The sequence below is a fragment of the Coturnix japonica genome, chromosome 3 (genome assembly GCF_054131305.1).
Source record: "Coturnix japonica strain WE chromosome 3, WE-NBRP24, whole genome shotgun sequence".
Classification (NCBI taxonomy): domain Eukaryota; kingdom Metazoa; phylum Chordata; class Aves; order Galliformes; family Phasianidae; genus Coturnix; species Coturnix japonica.
In genome coordinates, this window is record NC_140665.1 from 39,558,985 (window position 1) to 39,580,615 (window position 21,631).

Genomic DNA, 21,631 nt, shown 5'->3' on the forward strand with positions numbered 1-21,631 from the left:
AGCATCTCATTTCAGTTTATGTATTACCATTCCGTAACCCTGTCATCACTGTCTGAAGCTGGTCTAAACTCTACAGGAGAACAGGGTGGGTTTTTTGAGAAGAGAGAATTATCTTTCAAAAACCAAACTGAAGACTTTCTTCAGGCGTGCCCAGATGTGAAAAGGACTCAATACCTAAAGCATTCTACATATTTAGACACAACGCGATCCCTCACCCCAACATACGCCTTGCCTTGTTGCCTTTGACAAGCGGTATTTCATGATTACCAAACATCAAAAGTCTAAACCAGAGAACATCCTACTGGGAGAGTGTTTGAAGGGACTGAGGAAAGAAACTCAGACTCAACTTAGGAAAGCCCAAACTGAGTAAAATAAGATCACACTTATTCAGAGAGTGATTATTAATCTAACTTCAGCACTCCTCTCACAAGTTACAGAAGAGCTGCTCCGCATTTGCTTCTTTACTTGCACAATACACACAGGGCTATGAGAAAAAACCTCAAACATTTATGTTATCCTTTGCATATGGTTCATTTCAGATGAACATCTTAGCTTCAATTCACTTGTGTTGTCTTTTGCTAATAAAATATTTTAAATGCATGCCATGAAGTATTATTTTTTCTTCATAATTTGCTTTATTTCAGCACAATTTAATACACATGCTAATATTGCATCCTTGTGTACTTTAACACAAAAAGCATAAGGAAACTAACATAACTGAAAGTGAGAATTTCAACCTGATAGAAATACAAATGACCCGTGAATACAAGTGGCACATCTATTGTACAACAAATAAATGTTACTGCTTTTTTTCATTGATTCTGAAAATAAATACCCCCAATATTCATTTTCTGTGGATGCCTACTTGCCCTCCTAAAGGATAATGTTGGAGCAGCTGTAGTGGTACACCAGAGCCCTGTTTGCTGCTGTAGTGTTACAGCTGGTGATAACTTTTGGACAAACGAAGCATCCTGCAGCACTGTCCCAGAACTGCCCCTCACTCACTGGTTACAATCTGACTTGTATTTTTTTGTAACATTGATTGTTGGGGCAAAATTGAACATTCTGAGCTGCTGTCAGTCCTCTGACATCTGCTTTGGCCGAAGCCAAAATCTCTTTGAGATCAAGAGGTTTTACATGCAAAACAGGCTCAAGCCAATTCAGATGCTGATTTTAACCTCCACAGCGTTCAGGTGCAGAGAGGTCTCACTTCAACCCATACGTAAAAGCTCCCACTCCTTCCATAGGCAGCCTACAAGGCTCCAAAAAACTTCTGAAGTTCCGAGAATCATTCTTTTCCCTTACAGCCCTCTGCAGGCACTAGTAAACATGGTGATGATAATACCAAAAACAACAACCAATTCCTACCCAAAGGAGGGACCTCACATTTGGGATAAAAGCAGGTAATGCTGTTCCCCTCTCCTCCCCTGCACAGCCTCCCCTCTACAGGAGCAGGCAAGAAACATTCTCTGAAAGTGACATATGTCTAATTGGCTGAAAGGTAATATTCAAAGGCCCGCTGCTCCTCTCTGAGCTCAGGGACTGCAGCTGGCAGAGTGTTAAATCAGTTAACAGTTGGGCCCATTACTGTGCTGCACCACTGCTGCTGCTGCTGCTGTTACCGGGGCTGCTGCCGAGCTTGGCTCATTGAGCCCCTCAGTCAATGGAGAAGGCATCTCTATTGTGCACCTCAAAGCATGCTCACAGCCCCTGAAAGAGAAACAGGCCCCAAACTACTGGGGCAGATCGTATGACAGGATTACTTGCTTGTTGTTCCTCTTTCTTTCTTTTTTTTTTTTTTTTTTTTTCGTCTTTAAAGGACTTCTATTGGACTATAGGAAGGAGTTACGTGAGGGGGAGACCGTATTACATAGCGACAGCTGGAAAATTGGGGACTGCGGACTAGTAACAGAGCTGGGTTCCTTCTGTGCCTGCTGGACACCTACCTACAGCATCTTTTAATTAATTTGTGTGGAGATCTGCAGGGCTTGGGCAGCACACAGCAAATCCTCATGCAACTGATGTTAGCAGCAGGCTGCCCCCAGCCATAGGGACGATGGGATCTTTTCTCAAAAGTACACACAACAGCCTCACTTTGCACTGAGAGCACAGCAGTGCAACCGGGGATGTATTGTTTATTAATCACAGTACAACACCTACTACAGTTTACTTTCCAGACTTGGAGACAGGCCTCAGCACCAAAGACCTCTGCTACCATTTAAGATAAGGGCAGTAGCTGTTGCAAACCTATAAATGTAAAACAGCAAGAGTATACAATCCCTATCTTAATTTGTGTTGTCAGTTCTTAAAGCAAAGTGTTAAATTCTGCATTGTTTCTATTCAAGATGCGTAGCAGCCCAGGCCTGTAAAATCAGCAAACCCCCAAGCTTCATGAAGTTCTTGGAAGGGATCAAAAGTTGGCCTTGTTTTCAATCTATTTTTTTTTTTTTTGGCACGGTTGTACCATTCTGGCAATGTAAAGGGACACCAAAGCAGTTTGAAAAGCAGAATGGCACCAAACAAGTCACTACAAGAGAAGGTGTAAATCTAGAGTGCCCGGGCTCCACTGTGGTAATTGTGATGAACTGAAGATAAGTGCCTTTATCATAACCACAGTAAACACAAGGCAAAAGACTCAGCTTGCTGCTTGACAAAAGCACAGCGCCTCACGCTCGCCGTGGAATACAAACCAGCACAGGCACTTACCACAGTGAGGCAATGTGAATCCCCACCCTTGCTGGCCTTGTGGTAATTTGTTCATTGCTCAGCCCCAGGGTGAATAAAACCAACCCATCATGCCAGAACATCCTGAAATAGCAACATATGCTGAAGTTGTACGTTATTATTGTTAACACCTAGGATTATGTCAGTGTGTATCATATCTTATCCAGCTCCACCACGTGTGCCATGTAGCCTCTGAGCGCACAACATTATTATACTGTTCAGTCATTTAATTAAAACAATAATTGGTGCACAGGGTGAAAAAGAAGTAGCCCTTTTTCTTCCAGCTCTTACAAGAGCCTACAGCTCTTATGAAAAGATGGCACAGGTATCTGGGAGGATGAGTTAAAAAGAAAGATGGGAAGACAATTTCTGTGCTTTGTTGGGAAGTCTTCCCAACAAAGTTCATTTATCGGACACTGCTCTTTTGCCCTCACATTAAACACAGAGCGAACTAAAGGGGACAGCCTGCTTGGCCCTCATTTCTGGTATGCAGCTCCTGTTGGCACCGTGGCTGAGCGGGGGCCCTTGGTGTACAGTGAAGGGCAATATGGTCTAGTGATCTCAGCAGGCGAAGGCTGGGAGGTGGGCATGCCTCGGTTCTCATGCCAGCTCTCACACTTTGCTTCTCTCTCTCTAACATGGGAATACCACCTGCCAGCCCCATAGGCTTGTCATGAGGATTGATTAACGCTTGCAGACATTTTTAAGAGGGGGGAAAGCTCTCCAGACAGAGCTGCAAAAAGGCTGTGTGCGGGCAAACAGTTTTATCATTGCTGCTATGGCTTATCATCACTCTGGCCCTACAAACCAAGGCCGGCGTTGTAAAGAGATGACTACATTTGGATCCAGTTATGCCTGTAAGACTTGTGGCTGTCAGACACAAATGCAAATCACAATAATTACAGAGCAAGTGACTCTGGCTGAAGGGAAAAGTTGCTTTTGCTCAGCCCCATAATAAGGTCTGCAGCCCTGCGCAGCATCAGGCCTACAGCACTTCTGTGCGGCCCACAGGCCCTTCCCACACACACCTCCCTGCCAGCAGACCTGTTCCTGCCCTTAGATCTGAGCTTGTGATGGCAACAGTTGATCACAGCCACCACGTGCACGTGGGTTCTGCTCCAAACTTCCATGTTCGCCCCAAAATGTGCAACTTGAATCCTGTGGAAAGCAGCCAGTGTAAGGACAAGGCAGGGACATGGTAACCCGTGCCCACCCGGGGCTGCCATTCCAGAGCACAGATAAAAGTGAAACCCGAGCAGAAAATGTTTGTGGTGCCACTGGCAATCAAGGGCTGGGTTGTCCCAGCAACGGGAACACTTCATCAGCTCAGCTAACAGATGGTCAGTGAGCAACAGGCAGCATATGTTCCAATAAGCACTGACATCAGCACAGATGGAGGGTGGGCAGGAGGCTGGCCCTGAAACATAACCTGACATTTCCTTCTCATTTGGTGCTGCATTGTTATAACTCACACAGGAAGATTAGCAGGGAAAAGTGAATAGCATTAGGGAATCTGCTCAGGAACCGATTACTAACACTTCAGTGCAGTTTTAGATTTTTACTTAACCAGAGTGCAACATTGTTAACAACATTCAGGGGCAGAAAATGAAAATGCAGTGGGTTTTAAGGATGGGCTTTATTTTCATCACAGGCAGGTTTTCCCAAGAACACTAATTAACAGATTGCCACCTTCTAGGGCTCTGGATCTCCAGTTCCACTGATTTCTACAGCTTTCTCTTTTACCCTTTCCATCCCTCCCCCAGCAGAATGCACCCAAATGCCCCACAGGATTTAATAAACCCCCACGACACATTGTCAGAAGGGGTATAACTTTCCTCTGCCCACAAATAAACTTTAATGGTTGCTACAAAAGACAGAAAAACTAAGAGCCATGGAAGAAAAGACAAAAAACCAAACCTCAAGCATATATCCTTGATGATGAGAGTTCAGTAAAAACCAGGAATCAAAGGGGACTCTACAGCTTGGAAAGCAATGAGAGATTGATCTGGGAAACAGGGAATCAGTATGCAAACAGATTGCGTGCATGTTGTATATTTATAGTCTTGCACTGAGGATAATGGGAAAGCATGCTGGACGGCTCCAAAATGCCTCTTTGTGACAGACAGCAGGATTTCAAGCAGATCTATCCAAATGATGTTGGCACACCACCGTATCACGGGCAAATAGTAAAGAAATGCAACATGCAGCAACAACCTTTTGTTGTCTTGTAACATGCCTTTGGAAGACATCTCTTCCATTAACACATGGTTTAGTAGGCAGCTTTCTTTAACTCTAGTGGGACTTGGATGCACATCCATCTCTTGAGCAAGCAGAGGAAGTAACACTGCAATGAAACCAATCTTCAGTCCTGGGGGGCTCTGAAGGAGTTCTGAAAGCAAATGCTTTCAGTTCTGCTCACTTTATCTTTCTTTGGTGTGTGTGAATTTGCTCAAAGACTTGCAGTCTGGAGCCAACCCCCCAGTTCATATTTGATTCTGAAACTGTACTTGGATACTACAGAGTCCTACAGGCCACTCACATTAGGATCTCCTACTTTTAGCAAAGGGTAGCACAGACAGCCAATTGCTCACATTTCAAGTGGCTTCTAACTTTGCACACATCAGTACCTGGCCTCAGCATTGCATAATTATTAAGGGTAATGTTTCACCGGCATTTAGTAGCCACTTGCTACAGACGTAAGTGTCAGTAGATCTAAGCTCCATACAGACTTCTAGAGAAAAGCAGGCTGTGATCCAGCAGATCGCAGTGAGCAGCACAAGAAATTGGGTGTCTTAACCAAGGTCATTAAGTAAGCAAATGGCAGCTCTGGGAAGGTGCATGGGAATTAATCAGGTTTTCTAACTCTATCTCACAACCTGTTGGTTAGACAGAATCTCCTCACGGAAGGCCAGATTCATCGAGTCTGAAAGACAGAAGAAAAGACTGAAAAAATACCACCCATATCTTTATTTGTACTATTTGAACCAATATAAGAGGTAAGCAGTGCATAGTCAACTGAGATTGTCCTTTGATTGACACAGTTTGTTCCCCAACACATAGAATTACTTTAGTCAGCCAGGACTGAGGTAACACCACGCTATTCATGGAACTCATACTAACACTGGTGTGGATACAGAAGTGCTTTCAATTCCAGATGGCCAACATTTTTAATGTTTTCCAGAACAAATCCAGCGCTTCCAAACAGTTGCATGTGGTTAGATAAATGATCAAATAAGTGATTCATTAGGTTACTAATGGTTTTATGTACAAAAAGATGTATGCTAGATACTAACTCAACTCAAGCGGCAACTGTAGAGCAGCCGTACAGATTCGAAAGGGCAATTGCAAGCCAGTTTAATGGCTTAGAACTGGAAGGTGTGTTTAGTTTAGATATTAGGAAGAAATTCTTTACTGTGAGGGTGGTGAGACACTGGAACAGGTTGCCCAGAGAGGTTAGAATGCCCTCTGCCTGGAAGTGTTCAAAGCCAGGCTGGATGGGGCCTTGAGTAGCTTGATCTAGTGGCAGGTGTCTCTGTCTATAGCAAGGGACTGGAAATAGGTGATCTTTAAAAGTGCCTTCCAACCCAGACCATTCCACAGGTCTATGATACAACCCATGTATTGCCCTTGCACATGGGTTGTGTCAGCTTGTTGTTTCAGTGGACATTTAGTCCATTTCAGTTTGCCCACTAGGAATTTTCAGGAGTTCACATACCAGTAAAGGTTCCAGACTCTCCATCTGCTTTATCCTAATAGCTTTGCTGTACACAAACAGAGCAGGAAATATTCCCCAAGAGATCAAGCAGGCAGAAAGGGATGTGCAGTGGCAAACACCTGGGAATCGCTGCAAAGTACTAGTGCAGACAGCCTATAGCATATACTCTACACCTACAGCTACCATCTCTGACAGGTCAGACAAAGCCACAGTCATCATAAATTAATACAGGACACCCAGAATCAGTTTACAGAAGACTTCCTGTGCAACTGCTTTTGGGACGTGGAGGGCAGGGGTCATAAAATATAGAAGAATCCTTACTGAGCACAGAGCCTGAGGCCTATGAGAAATCACAGCAAATGGTGTACTTGTCTTGCATCCCCATCGATATGAGGGCTGCAGTGATACATTAAAGCATCGCTAATAGAGGGACCTCAACAAAATTTGCTCGGAGAAAGCATAAACAAAGCAGTTCTAACGAGACTCAAGCAATATTAGGAGCATATTTGTGCAGGGACTGGCAGTGTTTTACAAGCAATTGCAGGTGCCTGATCTTAATGCTAGCAACCACTCCTTTTTGTCTGTACTGTAGCCAGGACTTGGGAGTGTGAGAGAGATTGAATGCTTTGTAATGAAGGTATATTGTAACATTTCTCTCCAGGTGGCACTTTGTTAACAACAATTAGATCCTGATTGATCTTTGAAGGGCTAATTCTTATGTGGTTTGCAAGGGTCCTACAAGGAGCAAGTGTTGAGTGGGGGCACTTTAAAAGTATTAGTGAGGGGAAAAAAAAAAAAAAAAGAAGAAAAAAAAAGAATAGTGCCATAAGAAATTTGCAATACAATGCTCGAGCCTCCTTTGCACCCCACAGTAATTTGTTCTTATTCCTGTTATTATCCCCTCGGGCACTAATGGTCACTTTATTAATTAGTTGAAAATTGCATTCTAGGTCAAATGGCAGCTTTTTTCCCTCCCATTGTTGCAAATTGCTAGTGGTATGGCCCAGTAAATGGCAGTGTTACTGCAAAATGGGAAAGATCCTTTGCTTTTCAAGATAAAGCCCATGGACCAGCTGCGCTTTCCATGACATTTCTAAGCAGAGCATTTCCCCAGGCCTGCTTTTAAGCAGTTAGAAATTAAACAGAACTCACTGTCATTGTTGAGATTTCTAATCATAGGCTGTTACTGTATTAGCTCTCACTCTCCTCAGCCTCCCTTCCCCCCCCATTTTAATTCTAGCTGAGCCTGTTTTCTAAGGTGCATCTCGGCAGTGCTTAGCCCCAGTTCTTAGGAAAGGAGGCAGAGCGTTTAGGTGCCTTCGTTTATGATGCTCTAATGGAAATACTTCTGAGACATCTGCTTTAGCATTAGAGGACAGATGCCCAGCAATTTCAGAGAAATATGGTCCTGTCTGTGGCATTTGAAGTTAGAGGCTCAAAAACTAAAACTCACTCTTGCAAACATTGTTGGCAATGTAGGATTAGCACCTCAGAAAACAAAGTTGGAAATGACAGATTTTTGCGAGAGCTTTTCATAAAGAAAACTCCTACCGAAGACAATAGGTGTTTAGCCTTTACACAGGAGGACCAGCCCACCAGAAGTGAACATCAAAGCATTCTATTTTCCATTAACTCCTTTCTGCAGCCTACTGTGCTGGATGCAATCTGTCACGCGAGTTGTAGCCCAGCAGTCAGGACACCTACAAGAAGTCAGGTCTGGGCTAATTTCCCAGCCTAACGAATCTAAAAGGATGCTGTTAATCTGAAGATATTTGCACAAGGCATCTCAAATCAAACATAACCCTTAATTTCTGTTTTTCAAGCAAAATTCTCATATTCTCACACTTCTTTTAATCCTCTTCTGTAAAATCACATTCACACTGGTTTATCACATTTTTGGTGGGCCCAATCTAAATCCAACTTAATGCAGGAAAGAAAACCACCCTCCCTGTGGCCTCTCAGAGATCTGAAGTCATACAGAGGAAGGAATCTTGTAAAGGAGGAAGATGCTTCACCATGTCTGACAGGAACTTTACACATGCTACCCTCACATACCTAGAATTATAACCATTATAACACCATTCCTTTTTGAAGGCTGTATCACATCTAGCACATGGAAAGGAGAATGCATCTCATCCTCCAGCAGGCTGGACACTTACCCTCTCAAAATCCAAAAGCTCCAGCAGGCTGCAGCAGCTGGAGCCCTTAGTTAGTATTACATGCACAGTTAACAACACCTTGAATCACTGCATTCTGGGAGCACAACCAACAGAAGAGAAGCATTTTTATTATTATTTTCTCTTTCAAATCCTAATTTCTAAAATAACAAATTATCAGCCTCGTCAGTTTGGGCTTTCTCTGTAGACAGATGGGAGTGTTCATCAGGGAGAGGGAGGAATAACGTGGAGGACTGATCAAGCAATAACATGTTAGTGTAAACAAATGCATAATCAGAAACTTGGGATCTCTTCCTTAGGTCCAACAGGCAAGTGTGAGGACATATGAACACATTTATTAGTTTTACCTTGTCCAGTTACTTTGGTACCTGCAAGTCATTCATTCTGATGACCTGCGCTGTTTGAGCCTTAAGCCTCACTGCCACAGAACAGATGGAAGAGGGAAGGGCAGGTGCAGTGAAGGTGCAGGCCCACAGTACCCGATCAAGAGCAGAGCAAGTCTAGTGATGGTAACCAGGTTCATGTGAAGTCTCATGGTTGCTGGACAAGTCCACAGTAAAGAGGCACATCTTTGTGGTACTCTGATAATTGAAATTTCAATGACATTGGAAAATAATCCCTTTATCTTTCAGCTTCTCCTTCTACTTTGGCTCTGTGATTCCAAGTGGGAAAAAATCTTAGCTTGGCATCAGTTACAGCAACTTATGCTTGAGGTCTAGTATTAGAAGAACACAAATTCTCAGTCTTAACAGTTATTCAGTGGTCAGTGTAATTATTACCAACAATTCATATTATACCACAGCTAGCACAGCAAAACTCCCACTCTAACTGTATTTCATTTTCTTTACTGAGGCCATCAGAAATCCTTCCTTGTATCCGAATCGAAAGGGGAATTACTAAGAATTCTGTCTCATACTGGCATTCTTTTCATATACACTATTAAATGTGACATTAATGTGAATGTGAAATTTAAGTACTTTCCATAAAACTCAGACCATGTTATTCCAAAAGCTTTGGGAGTGGGAGGGAAAAGGAAAAGAAAAAGAGAAAAAGAGAGGTGAAAAAGAGAAAAAAGAGAAAGAGGAAAAGGAAAAAAGAGGTAGTGCAATTAGAATCATTGACAAATCAAGAGGAAAGGAAGCAGGAGTATCCCTATCAAGTCAGGAGTCCTACAACGCCATTCAGATACTATATTGTATAAAAGCTGTGTCTGCTCAGAATTACAAATCCTGTGCTGCTGTCCATTTATTTGTTCTGTTGTTGCTATACATAGAGTACAAAAGAATGCATTTATTGTGTTACAATCAGAAAAAGATGCATAAGAAAATTACAATATATTCATCTACTTCCAGTGTTGAGTAGTGTTACCTGGGCGACCTAAAAGATAAACAGTTGTGAGGACCCAAATAAGACATACAAACATCAACACTGAAACAGTTCTAGTAGCAAAAAGTCCTATGAAAAGCTTCAATACCAAACTGCTCATGAAAGCCACGTGTGCCTGAAAAGCACTATTTTGAATTTCCTTAAATTTTTTTTTCCTTAGATAAATGGAAATCAAGGGAATTTAGACAGAATAGGTAGCTCAGTCTTATCAAGCTTTCATCATATACTTCCCATACAAAGGAGAACAGAGATTATGACGTAACTTAATATACTGAAAATGCTGAAGTACAAAACTAAAGACATAATGATTCCAAAGCATACAAACAGAGGAAATCCAATCAGTTCCATAAACATCCACCTGAGTCAACCCTACTAAAAGGTCGCTAAGAAAATGAAACTGTTGAGGATTACATAGATGAAGACCATTTTCGATTACATTGTTGAGATTCTGGATAGAGAAAAGTCTGCTTCTTATAAGTATCATTTATTGCCAAAGTAGGGCAGGATGAGACTCAGATTCTTTCTCTCCTCTGCAATGTTGTGGTTCAGTCCACACATTCAGATGGGAGAACTGCTTAAGTACCAAAAGCAACAGCAGTTTTTGGCTCTTTCAAGAAAGCGCTGCATTTTACAGGAAGGTCATCTTGTTTTGCTGGCAGGTGATATTTCCATGGCAACAGTGATGCCATGTTTCAAACTTTTCACCAGGTTTCAGTACCAATGGTGTAACCCTTAAGACTAAGATATAATATACTCAAGACACAAACCACAATTCAGCATGAATATTCCACAAGATTCATGATGAGCAAACTCTTGGAGCATACAAAACTAGAATAGTCAAGAATGTCTCATGATGTGGTCCGAGTGCATTAGAATTTCTGTTGTCAGTGGCACAAAACTATGTAGCTACACCTGGACAAAACTCTGATTCAGCTGGTACCATTAACCTAAGCTTTCCGATTCTGGTCTCATAGCAAGTTTATATGTAGCAAGGGATTCACATACTAAATACCCTCAGCTTTGAGCCATTCCTTCTGCAGTCATATGGTTCAGTTATTCTGTAAAGTTTGTAAGAAGAGGTTCTCACAGACAAAAAACAATCTCAACAGCAACTATCCCACCGTCTTGGTCAGCTATCTCATCACATTTATTCTTTACCAAGGAGGAACGTGGAATCTTCTCCTCTGGTCTGGATGTCCTGATCTGTATCTTCTACCTGAATGAAATCAAAACAGGAAAAGCTTCTTTAGACTGTCTCCAAGAAAAATTATATTTATATATTTTGAGAAAAGAACACGTTCCTCTTCAGTTGGCATGTCATTACGGATAGTATTTTGAGATGTTAAAAGCTAAAGTCCATGATGGAAGTGCTCTTCCCGAAGCTCCTAGGCTGCTGTAACTTTTAAATCTATGGCCAAGTAAAGGCTCCGGATAGTGAATTACAGAGGTCATATATACACAATGGTTGGTAGATCAGACTGTGTGAATTCGGGAAATGAAAATACACTACTTAGAACCAGATAGAAGCTATACTAAGAAATATTTTCATATCATTTTAAGTTTGCCATATGCAGTACTGATTTACTTGTACAATGCAGATTCCTAAAAGCAAAGTAGGATCCTCCCGATCCACTGTGTGACATGGATGCAGTCTCTCGATTTGTAACACACAGCCAACACATTTATCAAAGGAACTTAAATAAATAAATAAATAAAATACCCTGCCCCCCAGATTCCCTTCTTTCAAACCCCAGATAGAAGATTAGATAGTAATTACAACAGACCAGTGGTTAGTATTCATCACAACACAGGGGATACTTCAGTTCAATTCTTATTCTGCCCGAGGGTATTCAAACCAACATCTCATTGAAATACTAGTGAGTCTTAGGTTTATGCTTTCTGGTGGAGGTACTGTTTCCTCCACTGCTGAAGTCAAGCCATTGTCATGGAATTCTTAAACATTAACTGATAAGCACGAGCAAAGAACACTTAATCACTGGGTACTTTTCTGACAGAAGATATGGGTCCCATGGTTACTGCACCATTAACTTTTAATGTGTTCTTTAAAACGCATTTTATTTAATGATTTATATATAACATGTAACAGCAAGATATTCGACATTTAACAATGGCCTCGCAGAAATCCAGAGGAAAAAATCAGGGCCTGAACCTGCATCCTTTGGTCCAGTGCAACAAATCACTGGGTTAAATGCTCTAGCCACTAGGCCAAAAGAGTTCCTGATATGTATACAGATAGATATCAGTAATATCATAGGGAGTTTTATTACAAGCTGTGACACTTTCTTCATTTTTATTCCATTTCTCTGATGAGAGACACACAGAACAGACAGAACAGCTACATAAAGAACAAAATCAAATACCTGTCTTAACATCAGCAAACTTATGAAGAAGCAACTCTGTCAAAACATCAAAAATCTTGGCAGGTCAGATTAAAATGAACTCTGAAACACTTCAAGGCTCTTTCATAAGGAGAAAGATGTTTTCCTACTAAGTCATTATTATTTATAACAGAGATTTAACTGCAATTACAGCATCCTATTTTAAGAGTGCCCTGAGGGTAGTAAATAAGGTTTAATTTTGCCTGTGTAGAGGAAGCCATAATATTTTATTAATGTTACTGAACTAAGATTATTACACAATTCAGTGCAGTAGGTGTGGAATATACTTTATGGAATACGTCTAGTGGTAAGATCTGTGGAGGTGAACAGAATGCCAGCAAAAGTGATTCCTGAACAGCAGGCTTTTTGAGATGGCCACAATGATAAGTTTTGGTTTTTGCTTACAGTCAGCATGAATGCTATTGTTGTATTCGCTACACACACCATCAAACAATTTCATCTCTGAATTAAGTGATAGTATCTCATTTTCAAGGATACAACACAAGCAGCTGACACACATTAAAGACTTTACTGTATTTGTTTATTAACACTCTGCCCTAATCACATCAGTCTGCTTTGGAAACATCATCTAGAAACACAGAAGAAATTTAGGCTCTGCAGACTTAACAAAATAACTGATCTTTCATAGATACTTCTCTTCCTTTTGCTTATTTTCTTTAATCCATATTTATACGCCTTCATTTATAATGACGAGGAAGTAAGATTGAAGTAGTATCAGGTCAGTGGAATTGTCCACAGTGATGCATTGCTGAAATCTCTGTTGTGTTCAAGAAGTGGGACTGGTAAACGATTCAAGATTAATTTTTGTCAAGACAAAACAGGACTTCCATTTCTATTATTTAGGTAATGATCTGGAAGCTGAGACCTGATCTAGAAAATCATGTAAAAGGTGTTTATTTCCATGCTTAATGGTTTTACTGAAGTATGAACTAAGATTTGCAAGTAAAGACTTTACACTTACATTTCTGTGCAGCTGCGCCAACCTCATTTTAGATCGATTACAGTTTTAAACACCACTCAGATGAGACCAAGCATGTAATGTCTAAATAGCACATGACATATTCTTTTTTCAGAACACTTGGAGGAAAGGAAGGCTTACTTCACTTGGTAGAGTTAGTTTCTGCTAATGGTAGTACACAACTATAAACTTTAAGAGTTTTGTTGCCAAGTGCTGTGGGCACAAGGTAACAGCAAACATACAATGTATAAATATATAGACATATAAACTGTACATAGACATAGAGCTGTTATATTGTTCACAGAAAGAATTCCAAATACAAACATCTTTTACCTTGTGGTTGAGGATTTCTCCCGAAGTTACCCCTCATTTGGTTATGATATGGAGAAACAAAGGAGCTTCTGTGTGTTTGCTGGAACCTTGGATTAGGTTCTCTTTGGTGTGTTCCTGAAAAACAAAGTTACTAGCCAGCTTTGATGGTATAGATGATAAAATGAAGAACAGAAAGAACATATTCTTTTGTTCTTTTTTTTTTTTTGGGGGGGGGAGAACACATTTATTAGATTTATGTCAAAACAGTTACATACAATTACGATTCTTTCAGACTACTCAGACTAATAAGTATGGCTCTTGTCCTCATTTCCATCTATAGACATCATGATTACAAGCTGCTAACAAGTAAAAGCAGATAATTTCCTGACACAGATTTGGAAACTGAAGTCATTAGAATGAAACAGAAATCTCTGTTTAAATTAGAATCACAAATCATAATTAATATGCTTAAGTACTGCTCTGAAGCAATAGCAGACACTAAGCAGATCTGGTACATAAATCACCAACAGATACCCTTAGTTCTGAACGCTACCCACCACTATGGTATAGTATCATATCCAGAAGTGGACAGAAGTGCTGTTACATAATGCAAAGTTCTGAACTAACAGAAAATCATTCTGCCTCAAGAAATTTTTAACAGGTAAATTTTATCCTCACAGACATCAAATTCGATTGGGTATTAAGCAGGTAATAAAGATAATACCAGCATAAACGCTCTATTACCAGGAGATCCAATCGCAATCCAGTCATGCCTGAACCAGATCAAATGTACAGTGCAAGGTGAGTCTGTCATGTATAGATGATAACTAACGAAGGCAGAAACACTTCTCTACTGGTAGACACTGAAACTACACAGCAGCTTATATGTATAAAAAGGTCCACAGACAGGTTACCTAGACCATCTATCAGTTTATACATTCAAAAGCTATCAAAAAACCTTCCTTTCTCTCACATAAAATGAAAAAGCACTCAAATTCATAGAGAGAAGCTGACATACAAAGGGAAGCTAAAGGTTCTTGGTGTTCTGTTTAAAGATTATCAAAAGGTGAGGGCATAAACTTTTCCAAAATAGAAATATGTAGCAGACAATGCCTACACTGTCTTATCCGTATTCCAACAATATACAGACACTACTTAATAACAGCATTTTGAATAGTAAAGATGACACTTTAAAATCTAGTAACTTCAGAGTGGATTATTTCAAAGCCTCAAACACCTCAATAATCAAGATGCATGTGAATGATGCTGAAAACATTTCAGATTTTTCTTATTTTTATTTTTCCTGAAGGTCAGGCAGATCAGATGGGAGAACTAAGCCAAGTCTTAGGCTAAAAGCCCTTCTCCACACTGCCCCAAAGTTTGCCCTGGTTTTGAACTGCATCAGTCTGTCTTCAGTGCCTTACTCAGACCTTAGATTATCATGGCTAAAATAGCTCCCTTGAGGGAAAGGCAGAAAAAAACCTGTCATTCAGTTCATCCTATAAAAATAACTTTAGTCACTGAGCAAATAGCAGTGGTTTCTGTCAGTGAATAATATTTTATTTACTGCGTGCATCTCACTAGCTATGCAACTCGATGGAAATATTTTCTCCAAACTTGGGTAATCCAATCCACATGAATTCCTAAAAGCACGAGGTACTTTCTTAAATCTCTCCTTTGGTTTCTTGGAGAAAAACCTCATGATTTATGTGGCTTGACATGCTGCCTAGGTAAATGTGGTTGCAGCTGAAGGATAACTGAGCTTATCAATACATTGATTTGCTTGAGAAAATTAACATAACGCCAACCTGCGATGAATCCATTCCCTCTTGGTCTGCTCTGTATTGTTCTTTTCTTCAGCGCACAAACCTTGCAAATGAGTGACTTCAGATTCTGGAAGGGTGTATATAAAGACTCCTGCAGAAAACAGCATTAACATTAATGTCTATTCTATCTTTCTATCTTCAGCTGTAGCACAAACCAATTACACATACAACAACCAAAAGAATTTTATTAGCCTACACTCATACACATGCAAAGATGTCAAATTTTCCGGTTCACATTTTTTTGGATACAAAATTAAAACATTTAATATTAAAAGTGGATTTTTGGAGGGGTCAGTAGGGGTGCAGAAGGAATATTTTTTCCTCTTATGGTTACATTTGTTTTTCTTCTCTGTTCACACCTGTTTATTACTTACTTCCATATTTTACTGTTTTGAATCTGCAGGTATTGCTACCTAGGCTTAAGTCTACCAGCAGAACCTCAAAAAGAGACATATAAAGTCTCCAGATAAAGTGGGATGAACCAGTGAAAAATCAAAGTATTTTGATTACAAACACAAAAGCAATATATCAGCCTTAACTCCAGATATTTGTTATCTTATAAAATGGAACCTTGTCAAAAGAGACATGGAGAAACTAAACACCAGTGTTTAACCTGTGTGCTGAAAAGTTCTGATGTCAAAAGGAAAAGACAAAACTACTCGAAGACTCAAAACTAAGAGATGTGGTATATGAGGGCTGTTCTGATAGCAACGCTTCCTATTTTATTACACTGGCACGAAACATCAGAGGTAAGTGTTGGTGATACAGAAGTAGAATCTGAATCCCTGAACTCTGATTCTGAGATCTACTGAACTCCCTGAAATAATATAACCTAGAGATACCTAGAGAGACCCTAGCAGTTAGGAAACAAGCAGGGAACACCAAAGCAGTAACTTTTTCCTCTTATTTATCTTTACAGTAACAAAACACCCACACAGATTAACTTTTCTTCCCCCCTAAATACAATGCTCTAGCTATCATCAGGTTAGATTTACGATATGGATTGCTAACAAACAAGTGCTGAAAGACTTTGGCTTCCAATGATACGTTAAACACTGCCAAGAACTAAGTACCAGATTTATTTATTAAGTTGAATTTATAGTAATAGGAGCAACCAATCACGTACACTTGTTGTCTTGCCAGTGTCCCTAGCTAAACTGGCATCTCTCAGCAATTCTCCCAAAAACAGATGCTTGCTTTTCGAACTGATAAGCTGAAAAGCTATTTTACTAGTCTGGAAGCTCTCTCTGCCATATATGTACCATAAAATCATACCTAAAAAATAAAAAAAGTTAATTTAAAACTAACAGAGCTGGGCTATTTTTTTCTCCCCACAGAACAGTTTATCTGGGGTTTATTTAAACTTGAGTATCGTGCCTTCTAAAATCCTATCCTAGATATTTTAGTTGGTCAAATCAAACTGCAGCTCTGCTCTAGGGATCTAAGTGTCTTTCCTCACCTCCTGAGACATGATAAAATAGAACTGCAGTCTGGTTACAATGAGATTTTCAAAGGTTTGCTAAAGCATACCAGCTAATTTTAATAGGATGCAATCTATTGGACACAAAATTGGATAAGAAAACTACACTAAGACTGTTATGAAATGTACAAGATAGAAATTATCAAAAAATAAAACGAATTTCTCTATAATTATATTTATTTTAACCTCAAGTAATAGATGTAACAACAGACAAAAGCCATTTCAAAACTATAACTTTCAGAAATAAATTATATGTGTTTTACAGTTCAACACTGAAAATAGAGATATGAATTTAAGGTCTCAAGAGTGATCTACATAGGTGAGTACAGATGTCACTAATCCACATATTCTGTGCTGGTGGGACATAAGCCAGTACTCATTGAGGTTAATACAGCCTTGCACCTTATCAAGCAGATCTCATCTCTTAGGTATCACCCTAATGCATCACCATGGCCCACACCAAGCAAGACTGTCAGTATCTGTCTGCTCTAGTCAATGTGGGCATGTTTTAAATTATACAATTTTTAGGTAACATAGCATGAAAATTATAAGAGCTCCCAGCTTCTGAAAAATGAGATTGAGTGTTAAATACTTAAAGGTACAAGAAAACAAGACATACGTGGTGAGATTCTGTAAAAAAACATATAACATAAAACATAAAAAACAAATAACTAGACGATACCTTCCTCTGACTTCCCGTTCCTTCTGGAATTCACTAAACCTTCACCTCAAATTATAAGTTCCTTAATACCTTCAAAATGTCGCTCTTACGTGCTTTAGAAGTCATACCTAGTAAGTTGATCTAAATACATTCTTATGATTTTGCCCAAAATCTTACAGCAGAAAGAACTCACTATTATATATTTACAAGTACTAGAAAACTGCTATGGTAATTTTCATTTTTTGAAACTGGTGATCATTTTTGTACTTCCTTGTATTGTTTTCTAAGTATTGGAAACAAAAAGAAAGGCAGACATTTAGCTTCCTGCATAGTCTCAGTATTTCAACGTTATTATGGCTTATCTGGCAGGAAGGATGAAATAGAAATAATGAAAAGAAGAAAAACACAAGGAAAGGAGGCCAGTGCAACAGTAAATGTTAATATATACATAATTATGGACAGGTAAATTTTTCAAGGAATAAAAAAACTCTCTAAGAGGATGCAATTACTCACATTGCCTTCCAAAAGCTCCTCCATTGAGCAACTTCGGTGTGACTTTTGGTATTTTTCTTGAAAAAGTTTTCCATCAAACACTTTCCAGGGCATCAAATCATCCATGCTGAATGGAAATCCACAGGCACTATTGGCCATGAGCAATGTTGTAAGGCCACGAACCAAAACAGCACCAAGATGTACAGCTCTGGGGTCCACTTGCAGAAGCTGATAATATTAAGAAAAAAGAAAAAGAATTTTGTAGATAGTACAAAGCTCTTCAGTAGGGAATGCTTCTTCTACATTCTATATTGCAGCATTCTGTCAGGACTAGGAGGGGTTCATAATGATGTGGACAGCAGTACTGTAATCCATAGCAGCTGTTGTAGCCTTAGAGTACAGTTTTCCTTACAGTGTAAGTTATACTAGCAAATGGAACAGCATCCAAAAAAGTCCAGCATAGAAAGTACGAAGAAATGGTTCAAATTCATCTTAACTTTACTCTTCTGAGAGCATTTTTTGTCTGAAGGGCATTGGAAAGTCAGCTTTGGTTGCCACATGATAAGGAGGACATAAAACTATCTGACAGCAACGAAAGGAGGGTGAAAAGATGATGAAGAGTCTGGAGGCCAAGATGTATAAGGAGCAGCTGAGGCCCCTGGATGTGCTCAGCCCAGAGCAGAGGAGCTGAGGGGAGGCCTGATGGCTGCTGCAGCTCCAAAGGGAGTGGAAGGACAGTGCTGAGCTCTGCTCTGTGTGACAGTGACAGGGCCCGAGGGAACGGCATGGAGCTGTGCCAGGGGAGGGGCAGTGGGGCTGGGGGACAGGGTCTGCACCAGAGGGCGGTGGGCATGGAATGGACTGCCAGAGTTCAAGGTGTAGATAGACAACACTCTCAGACATAGACACAGACAACCACAGACGTCCAGACAAATGCAGACAACACAAGCTAACTTGAGCAGTCATTCAGAAAATAAAAGGCTCATCATTTACCTAATGTGATGCTTCATACTCCACCTCATGCTCCACCTCCTCATTTTTATTTTAAAGTATTTTCAGGATAGGATCAGGCTACAAGTTTCAGGAAATTATTGCCTCCAGCTGCAAGTAATCATCTTCCCAGCCTAGACCAGTAACTACATGCACTCTTACATCTCTGTTGCTCTGGCAAGTAAAGCAGGGTTTTGGAGAGCACTTTAAAATGCTGACAGGTCCTTAAAACAGGAATGTGGTTTAAATGAACCAGTATTATTTGTACTAAAGTAGACTGTAAGAGTGCACAAAGCACACAGCTGGTTATCAGGTTGCAGCTGAGAGATTCCTACATCACGCTAACTTAATCGCTCCTGATCACCTGGCTAAATCTCAAGACCTGCTAAGGAAACTAGTTCACCTCAATTCAGGCTTTAAAATAGATTCTGCTTGGTTTGTGACTGAAGTAAGACTTTATGAGTGGAAATCAAATGCACAGGAACTACCAAGAATCTTCGTAACTTCCTTTTTTTGTAATTTCCTCGACAGAATACTTTGACAAGTCCTGAATAAAGGTAAGATTTTGCTATTTAAGCTTGTATGGAAAATGGATGTATCAAGCTAAAATTAGCAGCAGAGTCCAAGAATGACTGTAGGAAGGACATTAATCTGTTGAATCAAATTTGTTAGACAAATTTTTATCAATATGACTTACACAACCAATATTCTCTTTATTATAGATACCTATTTTTTTATTCCTTGGCATACAGATCAGTATCTTCTATCACTGAAGTCTCAGTTAGCATTGGTAACATCAAAAGATTTAATTGTTGAAAATAAACTTACAAATACTAATGAAAGCTGGTATTTAAGGTGACGATAAGAAAACAGTAAATGCTATCTTAAACAGAAGCAATGACCATTCATACCTTTTTGTCATTTATTGACAGAGATATGCTCTTACTGTCCATTTTAATCCCACTGGTACCAAGGATGTAGAACAGCTGTTAGGACAGATTACTAATACTATATATAGATGCCAGATGTCATCTGGGCCACAAATCTTTAAGGCATCTTAAAGATCTTCAAATCTTTGTTTTAATTTGTTCTAAAATTTCTAAGCATACATACAACACAAGTATGCGATTAACCCAACTTTCTCCAATGACGTTATTCATGTTAATGCAAAACAAATACATACATGTTGGCAGAACAAGTCTCTAAAAGAGAATTTGAAAAATCTTCCTTTTGATGGTGACAGACAAAATAATAAAACATAGAAAAGGACTTGAAGGTTTCAGTTTGAATGGGATCTCAAGCTGGAGATAAGTGTAGTACTGTCATTGATACCACTGTTCCTTAGTGAGTATAGTCTGAACTAGCAGTATAAGCCAGGCAATGCTCTCCAGCTTCAAATGAGATAAAGTCACTTGTGGCAGGTTTTACAGGTCCCTAGTTTTTACTGTCTAGGGATAACAACCCAGTATTTTTTCCCAAGAACTATAACATAAAAGATGGGAGGTGAAGGGAAGGCTTGATTTTTAATGTAAATCCATATTGCAAAGACAGAGAGAAGAGCTATCAACGGTGATTTCTTCATTTTAACAAGACAGGAAATAGATTTGCTAAAGGGTAGTTTTTCTATTTTCTATGTCTGCTAATGAAAAATGAAGAAAACGAAAGTGGAGCAAGTCTATAACAATAAGCCCATGCACGTGGCAAACCACAGAGTTGCTTTGCCATGGGAATGCTGACAACTGCTTGGTGTTTGCAATGCAAAGATGTCATGACGAGGATAAGTGGAAAATTCCAAAAGAAAAGAAGACTTGCCTTCCAGGGCATTACACCCTAGAGATTACTTCTTATTGGAAACTGTGTCTGTGCTTTTTGCTATTTTTACGAACTCAGAACCCTAGTGAATCATGTGAGATACACCCCTGTGATCCTGCTGCTGCTACTCCTACCATCAGCTGATGACATCTGTGTGAGAGAGACAAGGAGTGCGTGAGAACAGCTTCTCTTACACCAGCTGCCTGTGTTGTGCTCCTGCCTCTGCTCCCACCAACACCAGTTCCCCATCCTCCCAGGGTTTGGGGAAGAAAGATCACATTTCCAATTTGCCAACACTGATGGAAGACTGAGAAGAGAACTCAAAGGTCACAGTCCTCTAAAAGTCAGTGTAGCAGAGGTTACTGATGTTGCGCTTAGAATGCCTCAGCTGAAATGGATCAGATCAAATAAAATTAATATAAATAAAATAAATATATTATTATATATTTGTATTATATTATTTTTATATCATTATATATTTATAAATAATTATAAATAAAATTAATTAAATCATTAAAAACATAAAGAAAACATTTTTGTGATGTAAAAATACCTTGATACTTTAAGACCCTTGAGTCTTCTTTGTGGATTCCCAAATGCTTTCTTAATAGATGTATCACCTTTATCTGATGTCCTTCAAAAGCAGCACTTTTGTGTGATATGAATATGGCAAAAACA

At 39.6% G+C, this 21,631-nt stretch overlaps 1 protein-coding gene across 3 annotated transcripts in view; it reads right to left on the reverse strand.

Moving 5' to 3' along the window:
• Nucleotides 1–2,571: 2,571 nt before the first annotated feature.
• FAM120B (family with sequence similarity 120 member B) overlaps nucleotides 2,572–21,631 on the reverse strand; it is a 42,348-nt gene continuing 23,288 nt past the window's right edge. For 2 of the 3 annotated variants that reach the window (XM_085541348.1, XM_015857934.3), the window contains 4 exons: nucleotides 18,173–18,379; nucleotides 15,501–15,609; nucleotides 13,714–13,827; nucleotides 9,837–11,218 (listed from right to left, as the gene is read on the reverse strand). In XM_085541348.1, coding sequence (XP_085397474.1) covers nucleotides 11,157–11,218; nucleotides 13,714–13,827; nucleotides 15,501–15,609; nucleotides 18,173–18,379 — 492 coding nt within the window. In that variant the 3' untranslated portion in view covers nucleotides 9,837–11,156. Of the gene's footprint in view, nucleotides 2,809–9,836; nucleotides 11,219–13,713; nucleotides 13,828–15,500; nucleotides 15,610–18,172; nucleotides 18,380–21,631 lie in introns of those variants that run through there. The other variant, XM_085541349.1, reaches the window with a different exon arrangement.